This window comes from Lontra canadensis, unplaced genomic scaffold (genome assembly GCF_010015895.1).
Source record: "Lontra canadensis isolate GAN:19392208 unplaced genomic scaffold, GSC_riverotter_1.0 scaffold67, whole genome shotgun sequence".
Lineage (NCBI taxonomy): Eukaryota > Metazoa > Chordata > Mammalia > Carnivora > Mustelidae > Lontra > Lontra canadensis.
The window spans coordinates 7,112,230-7,124,756 of record NW_022631061.1 but is presented as its reverse complement, the minus strand read 5'-3'; the positions used below and the strand labels follow the sequence as shown (position 1 = coordinate 7,124,756).

The 12,527-nt window shown below is 34.1% G+C and overlaps 1 protein-coding gene across 14 annotated transcripts in view; it reads right to left on the bottom strand.

Moving 5' to 3' along the window:
* Window positions 1–12,527, bottom strand: part of NBEA (neurobeachin) — a 664,613-nt gene that overhangs the window by 319,959 nt on the left and 332,127 nt on the right. For all 14 annotated transcript variants that reach the window (XM_032880041.1, XM_032880043.1, XM_032880047.1 and 11 more), the window contains one exon: window positions 10,153–10,217. In XM_032880041.1, coding sequence (XP_032735932.1) covers window positions 10,153–10,217 — 65 coding nt within the window. The remainder of the gene's footprint in view (window positions 1–10,152; window positions 10,218–12,527) is intronic.

The following is a 12,527-nucleotide window of genomic DNA, read 5'->3' as shown; positions in this document are numbered from 1 at the left end:
ATAGCACTTATTACATTGAGGAAGTTTAACTTCTAGTTTACTTAGAGTATTTTATGAATATATGTTGAATTTTTCAAATGTTTTTCTTATGTCTATTAAAATACCCTTACTTTTTTCTTTTTTAATCTGTTGAATGGTGTATTACATAGATAGATATTTTTGAATCTGAAACCAACTGCATCCTTGGGATAAACACCTTTTGCTTATGATATAACTCTTTTCATATAGATTTAATTTGACAATTTTTATAAGGGCAACATTAACATTGCACCTATGTTTACAATGGATATTGATTTGTAATTTTATTTCTTGTAATTATTATTGTTATCAAGGTGATGAAATTGCACTAAATGAGATGTAAAGTATTACCTACTCTTCTATTTTTGGAAGACTGAGTATAATTGGTATTAGTTTTTCTTTAAATATTGGGTAGAAATATTAAATAATTTTTAACATCAATCTACTCCTAAGAGTAAGTCTATTGTTTTTCTTTGTGCTAAGAATGAAAAAAATCTAGACTTTGAGTGAATAATGGACTGTTTTGAAGTCTGCTCATAAGTATAAGTAGTGTTTTTTAAAAATATCTAAATATTTAATATATGCAAACATAAACAATGACCTTTTTCTTATTCCTCTTCCAGCTTGGACTGTGACCCTTTATAACAGTCATATCATAAAAGAAGTATTCTGGTTTGTCAGATGTTGGTCTATAAAACGATAACTAAAGAATACATTTTATGGGTTTTCCCTTTACCAACATGAAAATAATCAGCCTATGGGGTGCCTGGGTGGCTCAGTGGGTTAAACCTCTGCCTTCAGCTCAGATCATGATCCCAGGGTCCTGGGATCGAGCCCCGCATTGGGCTCTCTGCTCCGCGGAGAGCCTGCTTCCTCCTCTCTCTCTCTGCTTGCCTCTCTGCCTACTTGTGATATCTGTCAAATAAATAAATAAAATCTTTTTAAAAATTATTTATAAAAAAAATAATCAGCCTATAGAATACACATGAGAAAATGTTCATCATCATTGGCCATCAGGGAAATTAAATCAAAACCACATTTAGATACCACCTACACCAGTTAGAATGGCAAAGATTAATAAGGCAGGAAACAACAAATGTTGGAGAGGATGTGGAGAAAGGGCAACCCTCTTACACTGCTAGTGGGAATGCAAGTTGGTGCAGTCACTTTGGAAAACAGTGTGGAGATTCCTCAGAAAATTAAAAATACAGCTACCCAATGACCCGGCAATTACACTACAGGGTATTTATATTTACCCCAAAGATACAGATGCAGTGAAAAGAAGGGTCATATGTACCTCAATTTTCATAGCAGCAATGTCCACAGTAGCCAAAATGTGGAAAGAGCCAAGATGCCCTTTAACAGATGAATGGATAAAGACGTGGTCCCTATACACAATGGAGTATTACTCAGCCATAAGAAAGGATGAATACCCAACTTTTGCATCAACATGGATGGGACTGGAGGGGATTATGCTGAGTGAAATAAGTCAAGCAGAGAAAGTCAATTATCATATGGTTTCACTTACTTGTGGAACGTAGGGAATAACGGGGGGGGGCCATTAAGAGAAGGAAAGGAAAAGTGAATTGGGGCAAATCGGAGGGAGAGATGAACCATGAGCGTCTGTGGACTCTGAGAAACAATCTGAGGGTTTTAGTGGGGAGGAGGTGGGGAGATGGGTGAGCCTGGTGGTGGGTATTATGGAGGGCACGTATTGCATGGAGCACTGGGTGTGGTGCATAAACAATGAATCTTGGAACACTGCAACAAAAACTAAAGATGTACTTTATAGTGACTAAAATAACACAATTTAAAAAAAAGAAAAAAGAAAAATAATCAGCTTATATGCAACACTTAAATTCCCCTGGCACCTTAGGAAGAGCTTCTAGACTAACATCTACAGTACAGGCCATGGCTATTCTCTTGTCTTACCTGGCTTGCTCATTCTATTCCTTCAGCTCATCTTTTACCTTTAGCATATCCTTGGACTGGCCAAACACATTGTACCTTCATGTTAGCATGGTCCCTCCAGCAACCTGTTAGTCTGCCCGTACCTCTTATTTAATCAACATATGAACCACAAACGTCAATTCTAGGCTCCTCTGCTGCCGAGTTATGTCAGAATGGGATAGAAACTGAATCAAGGTTTCCTATAAAGAAATGGGTCATCTGAATCTTGAGTGGCATTTTCCTGCAATAAGTACGCTAAGATCAACAATAAAAAAATTAATGTCTTTAAGAAATGAGAATAAGCAGGAAGTAAGGCATTATATAAATGAACATACTAAAAATTGAGCACTCTTGCCATTTGTCTTTTAATATAAAGAACTGTGAGTGTTTTGTGAATTGTTACTTAACTCTTACCAAAGTTAAAATAACGCTGCCTAGGAGGAAAGCATATTTAAAGTTGTCCTCATAAAGAATCTCAATATATACACATATGCAGATATATTTTAAACATGGTTAAAATGTAATTCAAATAAAGTTTATGATGACTAAATTCTAAATTATTTTCTTATTCCTTGAAATCTAGCCATCATTACATAGCTTGCTTATCTCAGTTGTAGGTAAACATTTCATTTATAATCAATGTCTAAAATTAAGTCTATAAATTAGCAATACTATTTAAATGATACAATTAATTTTGTAAAAGCACAAGATTTCCCCCCTCGTTCATTTGCAAAATTCAGCATGATTTAAATACCTATTACATGAGTAAAATGAATAACACATAGTAAGGAAAAGGTATAGATTAGGTTGGTTGGGAACTTCTGTTTTCCAGAAGTTTTCAGGGGTTCTTGATTCAAAATTAAACCAGGATCTCAACTCTAAGAAAAAAAAGTTTCTTATCTTACAGTTTTGGAAGTTATTGTTTTTTTTTAATACAGTTGTTGCCAAATCAAAGATACAAATAGATAAATTCAAACTTTATTGCTTTAATTATTAAATAAGCCAAACCAAAACTTACTGTTTTAATTATTATATAGCATTTGTTAAATTAAAGAAGATATTCAAATCAAGGCCATATAATCACTGAAGAATTATGTTAAGATGCAATATCCTTTTCCTTTTCAAAACCTAAGAAATGCAAGCTATATATTTTTCACTATTTTAAAGAACAAAATAAAAATTGGAATCTTTAATCTTACATTAAATTCAGTACCAAACACAAATACAATCTGGCTTTTATGTATACTCATTTATATTATATCTTATATGGTTTCAAAAGAGTGATGAAGGTTTATTTTAGGCAAATGATTAATTTATTTCAAAGGATCACTCAAATTGATAATTTAAAAATGTCTTTCTTATTTGCTTTATAGTTCAATTCATATTTTAATAATTTAAATTCCAATTATTATTGCCAAGATATTATAGGCAATTTTACATCCCATTAACCTTGCTTTGTTTTAATTATAAAGATCCTTTGTTAGATTCCTTTAAATGATCCAGTTTATAATTTCAGCCTGTCCTAGGGAGTACTTTAATTCAGCTGCACATTCATCAACTGTTTTTGTCCTGTTAATTGTAGACAACTGCACAATTGCTTTCTCTAGCTATGATTGATGAATTATATTCACGAGTATAGCTGTTAAGTAGGATAAACATTTATAACAATTTCCACTTAAAGATTTTTAACTTCATTCCCACAAGGACAAATTAAAAACTAATATTCTAACGACCAAGAGAAAGTGTTTTTTTATATGCTTCATTTTAAATTATTAGAAAAAGTTAAGAAAGAGACTGTATATCCATGCAAATGAGATAAGAGTGTATAAAGAATTTAATTTGTGTTTAGCAAATAGGAGGCCTCAACAAATAGAAGCCAGATAAATGGAGTAATGTGTATTTAGTATAAGTACATCTCAACTATCTCAGTATGATATTTTTTTACCTGAAACTCCCAAGTTCAAATTTATGAAAGAGAAAGGTCTAAATTCAAAGGAGAGGAAGCAAACTATAAAGTTGAGAGTCAGCAAAATTCTGAATATATGTTGTAAGTAATGACAACAACAACAACAACAATAAAACTTCCATTTTTAAAGCCTGTGTTGCAGCAGTTATAATAAATGTCATATATTATTTCCAACCTTCAGAGAAAATGGGCAAGAAAGGTGTTACACCCTTCTACAGATGTGAAACTATGTCAGAGGGAGATTATGTTACATGCCTAGAGTCTGACAGTTTATCAATACAAGAACTGGTACTTGAATGCCATACAAACGATACACAAACACGACGTGTTGTAATAGGCACTGTGGAAAGAACCCTACAAAACACACGATGACAAAACAGGCCCTAACACTGTATGGAAGTATACACCAGGAGAACTGGAAGGTGCTATGAGAACACAGGAGGGCACCTCATCTGGAATAGGGGTGGGGTATAGCTGTATAACCCTATAGGGATGGGGTCAAGGGTTGGTACTCCATAAAGATGTTTTTTCTTTGAAGTATGAGAAATGAGTGTCTTAAAGCAAATGCCCGTCTTCTCTGTACTGTGGATGGCTGGGGAAAACATTCCAGTATCAAAGACAGCAGTCTCCATCTGGCCCCCCAGCATCTGGGCCGAGGCCTAAGGTTCCTATCTTTTCTCTCCCTTGTTCTTTTACACTGGTTATTTTCAACAGTCTCCTTTCTTCTCAAATGTGACACTTACTTCTCCAAATTTTCTTCATTTTCAGTAAATGGTCCTACCTATCACTTCAAAGAGAAAACAGAAGGTATCATCAAAAACCCCTTTGAGACCTGACGCCAACATAACTGTCTGCCTCTTTTCTCAGTGCTTTTCCGCAAGGGGCCAAGCCATGTACCTCTATCTCACTCCTCTAAGAGTATTCAGTGACCATTTAAAAAATACTTGAGTCCTTCCTTTTTTCCAAAAAATACCCCATTACCTCAAACCCACCTCCAGCAATCACCTTATCCATCCTCTTCTTGGCCAAACTCCTTACTTAAAGTTGCTGTATGTGCGGACTACACTCATCTCCCACACATTCCTCAGCTCAGAACAACCTAGGTCCTAAACCCAGTTCTCTCATTAAATCACCATTTTCTCAGAAATCATTCCCTGAATCATCTGCTCCCCGTTGTACCCTTGACTTTGGCACATTTATTGTATCAGTAATTGTAAGACTGTTGTCCCCACGAGACTGTAAGCTCTCTTACAGCAGGGCCTGAGTCTCTATCCAGCACTTGAGCACACAGGAATTCACCAGCGTACATCTGAATGAAATCAACACTGACAGCCTCGTCACTGAATCCGGTGGTCTCTTTCATCCTAGCTTGAAAACCCTTTTGCTGACTGTTCATTTCATCTCAAACATTCTAGTCACCATTCTTTCCTTCATTCCTCAAATAAATATTTGTGATTGTGAACTACATGTTGGGTATCATTCCAGAAACCAGGAATAGATCAGTGAAGATACAAGTTCTTAAGGAAAGTACATTTTGGTGGGGAAGATAGATGTAAACAATGAAAATAATCTGAGATGATCTTATTAAATGTTAAAACAGAGCCATGTGATGGAAGTGTGGTAACTCAATAAGACGGGTCAAGGGAGCCTCTCTGAGAGGGTGACATTTAAGCTGATTCCTAATGACAGAAAACAGCCAATAATGTACAGCTGTGGGGAAAGAGGATTCCCAGCAGGAACAGCAGTAAAATGGCCTCAGGTTCTCCGTTCCCTCCACACAGGTTTGCTGAGAATCACATCTGTATCCTTATCTACCATTTATACATAGAAGCTGAGGACGCCTAAATCCAAATCTCCCTTCTACCTGTCTCTTTGCAGAATTAGAGACCCAAGTTCAATATGTGTATTCAACATTTTCACTCAGAGATTTCACAGGTGCTACAAAATCAGTGTAACCAAAGGTGAAACCATCTCCCACCTAGCCCATGTCCTTCCTTCTATATTGTTCTAAGTAAGCTATACTTAGAGTATAAACTATCCAGATTTAAAGCCAGAAATCAAATTACCCTTGATTCCTTCTTTTCCCGCTCATACTTCAATCTATCAGCAATTCTCTAGACTTAATTTCTAAAGGATACTTTAATTCTGTCCACTTCTTCCTTCCTCATACCACTAGTAGTCAGTCTATGACATCATCATCTTAAATGAGATTACTGAACCTCTGATTAAATTGAGTCTAGAGCCCCTAAAGTCCATTTGCCACAGTGTGGATTATGCCTAGCTTTCTTCAATTATATCACAGCACCCTTAGCATAGCTTAGAAACCCCTTCATGGCATGACTCTTGCCAGCGATTCTTGCCATGAAGGGATGACGTTGCCTTTACATGGCTGGTATACAACAGGCACTTAAATAGGTCTTGGCTGACTAAAAAGAGATGTCCAGCAACATGTCTTGCTGTCTCTTGCTTCCAGGCTTTGATATCACACCATTCCCTTGGCCCAGAGAACAGAGAACCATCTCTCAGTTCTCAATGAAGATGGCATTCTATTTGAATACACTTTTTTTTGGAACCTCCTGGATTTTTTTTTTTTTTACTTTTATAGACTATTTTTAGAGAATTTTAGGTTCACAGCAACCTTGAGTAGAAGACATAGAGATTTCCCAGACACCCCCTCCTCACACACAGGCTTTCCCCCATTATCACCATCCCCTAACAGAGTGGTACATTTGTAACAAATGATGAACCTAACTTAATATAGTATTATCACCTAAGGTCAATAGTTTACATTAGAGATCACTTTCGGTGTTTTACATTCTATGGGTTTCAATAAATGTATAATGACATGTATCCACTATTATAGTATCAAACAGAATAGATTCACTGGCCTAAAATTCCTCTGTGTTCTGCCTATTTATGCCTTCCTCCTCCCTAGCCCCTGGCAACTACTAATCTTTTTACTGTCTCCATAGTCTTGCCTTTTCAAGAATGTCATATGGTTGAAATCATAGAGTAGGTAGCCTTTTCAGATTGGCTTTTTCTACTTAGTAATATACAACTAAGGTTTCTCCATGTCTTTTCATGGTTTGACATCTCATATATACATATTTTTTTGGTAAAGATTTTATTTATTTGACAGAGAGAGAGCAAGAGAGGGAGAGAGAGAGAGAGAGCACAAGCAGGGGGAGTGGCAGAGGGAGAGGGAGAAGCAGGTTTACCACTGAGCAGAGAGCCCAATATGGGGCTTGATCCCAGGACCTAAGATCATGACCTGAGCTGAAGGCAGATGCTTAGTTGACTTAGCCACCCAGGTACTCTGACAGTTCATTTCTTATTATCACTAGATAATAAATATTCCATCGTCTGGTTATACCACATCAATAAATGGGTATTTACTTATCCATTCATCTACTGAAGGACATCTTGGTTGCTTCCATGTTTTGGCAATTATGAATAAAGTGGTATAAACATCTGTGTGCAGGTTTTTACATGAACATAAGTTTTCAAGTCCTCTGAGGAGATATAAGGGAGAATAACTGCTACATCTGCAGTAAGAATATGTTAAGTTTTGTAAAAAACTACCAATCTATTTTGCAAAGTGGCTGTTCCATTCTGTATTCTCACCACCAATGAATGAGAGTTCCTGCTGCTCTACATCCTGGTCAGCAATTGGTGTTGTCAGCGTTCCAGATTTTGGTCATTCTATTAGGTGCGTAGTAGTATCTCATTGTTGTTTTGATTTGTATTTCCCTGATGACTTATGATGACAGGCATATTTTGCCAAGCTTATTTGCTATATGTAGATCTTCTTTGCTGAGGTGTCTGTTAAGGTTTTTGCCTCATTTTTTAATCAGGTTATTTTCTTATTGTTGAATTTTAAGAGTTCTTTGTATATTTTAGAGAACAGTCCTTTATCAGAAGTGTCTTTTGCAAATATTTTCTCCCAGTCTGTGGCTTGTCTTTTCATTCTCATGACACTGACTTTTGTAAAATGGAACTATTTAATTTTAATTTAGTCTAGACTATCAACGCTTTCTTTCATGGATCATGTCTTTGGTATTATATCTAAACAGTCATCACCAAACCCAAGGTCATCCAGATTTTCTCCTATGTTATCTTCTATACACGTTATAGTTTTGTATCTTACATTCAGATCACAGATCCATTTTGAGTTAATTTTTGTGAAGACTATAAGGTCTGTATCTAGATTTATTTTTTTGCATGTGGATGTCCAGCACCATTTATTGAAAATGCTATCTTTGTTCTATTGTATTGGTTTTTCTTAGATAAGTTTTTTGAAAACCCTGATACTCCTACCACTGGAAAATATACCCTTTTCAGTCTAGATTAAGTGTCCTGCCTTATACTTGTATTAATACCTATACCATCTCTATCACAGCACCCTTATAATATTGTATGTGCTATTCTAATATTTGCCTTTTCCCAAAAATTCAGAACCATGTTTGTCTCTTGCACTTCTCTATTCCCATCTCCTATAATAGTATTTGGTATGTAGTAGATGCTGAATAGACATTTGCTGTATTAATGTACACATGATCTATTCTTTCATATTATAACTACTTGTGTTTTAAGTTTTGTTCCAAAATCATCTTTCTTAACAACTGGTATGAAAAATGAAAACAAAAATCTATAATAGAACAAATAACATTATGGTGAACATTTTGAAGGTTTCTATAATTCCAACTCTTTTCCTAAAAAACAAAATAAAATGAACTCCAACCTTTATCACTGAACAGTAAAATAGGATCAAAACTAAAACCTCTGGTATCAGCAAATTTTCCCCCCTTCTCTTTTCCAAGACAATAGCTATAATCTTAAGTGCTGAAAATTCAATTATATTAACTCTTCAGAGAGTTACTGACAACAAGATAATTTCTGTTTTCTTCCTTCACAGTAGAAACAAATTGACAAAATTAGCATGTATGTAAATTGAGAGATTTCTATAACTGATATGAAAATGAATAGTCTGGGCAACATTTTTTTTCTATTTTCATCCCCTTAAGATGGATAATAATCATGATCAATTTTTATCACAAAATAGTTTTATAAGAACTATAGTATGCTATTATCATGTAAAACTAGTATTTATATTATAAAAGAAAACTGTTATTTTCCTGCATCTTTTGCTTTGTAGTGAATGTAAAACTTATTCTAACTTCTAGAGATGTGTTATTATGACTAAAAATAATTCAGTCATGGAATATGTAAGTGAGGAATATATAATGAAATGAATTATAAAAAACAGAGGTTATGTCTCTGAATTATAATAAAGTGATAGGAGAAAACTATTACTAAAAAAGGAATCCTAAAGAGCATTTAATTTTTTAAAAATAGGTTTCATTACCATATATAAACTAATTTTCAAAGAATATCTTGTAAAATATTCTTTCATGACATCTCCCTGGACAAAGAGAAGTTTTATATACAGTAAGCATTGTTCCCTTATCATCAACTTAATCAAATATAGTTTCAAATAAGAAGTAAGTAGATTATGACAAATATTCAGTTGTTATTTTCCAGAGAATACGTTATATCATAGAAAAACATTGTAATGGATGCAGGTCATTGGCTGACAGAAGCCATACATCTCAAAATGGTGACAGTTAACATCTGTCTCAATGTATCCACTGCCAATAAAGTACTGGAAAAATCACAGTGAACAACTATTTATCCTAAAGTGATAAATATAATAATGGGCCCAAACACAAATTTACTTACAGCATCATCTTAACAATGGGGTATATGAATTCCTAACCTGACCATATTTAACATTCTTCACATTTTCAGTTGGATATCCAAGAGCATGATATGTTCAGATAAAACTACTTCACATGAACTGAGATGGGCTGAGGGAGCAAACACTGAGCATGGCTTTGAAAACAGATGGAGTGGCAGATGGGACTGCAGACTGGGTTCACTTGATCTGTTTTAAACAACTTTACTACCCAGTGAGACGGGGCTCAAATCTTACAAAAACCTTATAAAGTTCGTTCCTTTAGTTCAGAGATGCTTTTCCCCACCCTAAAAATAAATATGATTTATATCTTAAACTTTGTTCCTTTTAATTACCTGTGTGATAAATTATTTAACTCAAGTATATTTTCTTACTCATTTTTGGAACAGATGGTAGGAGAGCAGTTGCTTAGTGGAATAAAATGTACATGGATTAATTGTCTAAAAATTGTAAAATTAATTACCTTCCTTCATTGATGAGTTCAATAAATGCAAGTCCTGCATTCTTCTGAATAGAATTCTGCCATTCCTAAAGGAGAAACCAAACCAAATATTAGAAAAATGAGCATGTAAACAAAAGTAACATCTGGTTTAAGGATCATATTGATGTTGTTAATAACTTCCATGTTACATCATTTCTAAATCTTTTAAAAAATATTTCTAACAAATGTTAAAATATTTTGTAAGAAATCGAAAATTTAAAAGTAGCTCTGTATCAGTTAGTTTAGAAGGTGCGTTTGAATTTGAATTCCCAGTAAATCTCAGCCTTGACGTGGATTGAGAAAGTGAGACACAGGTTACAGAAGGCTCTCAGCACAAAGCCTCCTTCCAAAAGAAATAAAATAATTAGTCATGGACTATACAGGCACTAGAATCATTTGGGAAAGAAAATATTAGCCCTGAATATAGAGATTTTTCACTGAGGCTGCAAAACAAAAATCAGAATTTTATATATAATTCTGATTTTTGTTTTGCAGCCTCAATATATAAGAGATTTAAATTGATTTGGAAATTAAATGTTCTAGTTACACATGCATTCCAAGTGACTGAAAACTACGTAGGAAAAAGGGTTACGAATGAATTCTTTTGAATTTGCAAAAAAAAAGGGGGGGGAGAAAATAATATTAAAACTATATCCAAGTGAAACCTCTCTTTGCTAATCTAGTTTAGAAAATATTTGTTCATTTGGCAGTTCCATAGTGTCATCATTAGAAATTTGTGATTGTTATATAGTGTTTTGGATTAGGAAAGTATATTGCTTATTTTGTACTCTTCCAATGGCATATTTAGAATATGCCTTAGCCATTTTTTTAGACATTTTTTAAGGGGTATTGGTTTATTTTAGTGATTTCAATTTTTTGCTTTTTTATATACCTGGTAAATTGCATTTTGATTAAAAATCACATCCCTTTCAATTATACTATAAATAAATGCCTCCTTAATACATTTTATACAAAATCCCTATTGATCACTCACATCACTCATCTCTAGGTAATTTTTCTCCACGAGAAAAGTTGCTAAGTTGCTACACACCGAGGTAGTTAGCTGACTTGTCACAAATTCACCTTCACAAAAAACAGTCTCTATGTCAACCCTTCCCTTTACTCTTGATCACATTGCCTTTTTAAAGCTTTGCATACATACTGGGAATAAATGTGGTCCCCAAAAGTAGGTACTTGGGTTTGTAAATATTTTCTGCTCAAAGTAAATCTGTGAAGAATTATAGAAGAATGCATCATGAATCCATGTTTCCCCAGAAGGGAGAATCAACAACTTGGGAAAAGAGATGTGGAAGCCTGGAGTCAGTAATGATCTTATGAAGGCCTAAATGGTTCTATGGTTTGCTAAATGGTTTTAGCAAAGCCACTTTTAGCTATCATATATAATCTTTAATGCAAATTCATCTAAATGACAAGATCACTATAGCATTTTACAATGCTTATTAAAACTTTAAAATCATTTCTTTGGAAATAATTACAGATCTTTTCCCTATATTTTAATAAAATGGTTTCTATTATCATCCTTTTATATATTTTGTATATTCCCATATATTTATTGCAAACCAATATCCCACAAAATGTGCAAATTTCTCAGGAAAACTTGATATTTATTGTGATACTAGCTTTGAGAGAAAACTGACTCTTATTTAACAAGAACCATGACACTCTGAAGAATAAATTCTTACAGACAACTTCTTAAACATGATTTCCTTTATAATACTGTTTGTACACCAATGCTCTTTTATCAGCAGAAACTTTAATATGCATAGGATTTTTCAAGAAGATATTTCAAAGTACATATTCAGGTACTACATATGCATCCCAAATTATACCGTGTCTAAAAGATCATAGAGTAAAATGTTTTAAAAACTCTGCTCAGATCAAAGATCAAACAAAAGATACCTGTGAGGTGCCTCAGCCCATGAGACATTAATTTGCAATCTTTGATAAAGGAACGGCAGAAATAACTCTGATTCAAGTCAAGGACATTAGAGTTTAAAGGATGAGAAAGCCAATGAAAGTGTATGACTGCAAAACTTCATTCAAGAATATATGTTTTAGAAGAGTGATTTGTCATTTTTGAGCAAGAGGAAACAGTAGAAGATCGTTTTATATGCCTTTTTAGAAGAAAAACAGTAAGGGCCTACACTGCACTGGTATTTTGAATAGGGAAATGGAAATTAAGAGACAATACAAAGAAAAGATGTCAGGACTGGATGAGAAATTGGATTTAAGGGCTAAAGTAAAAAAGCAGAACAATATAGAGTTTAAGTTTTTAGCATGAATGATAGAAAGAATGGTAATATTACTATGCAAATAAGGGTACACATTTAAGGAAA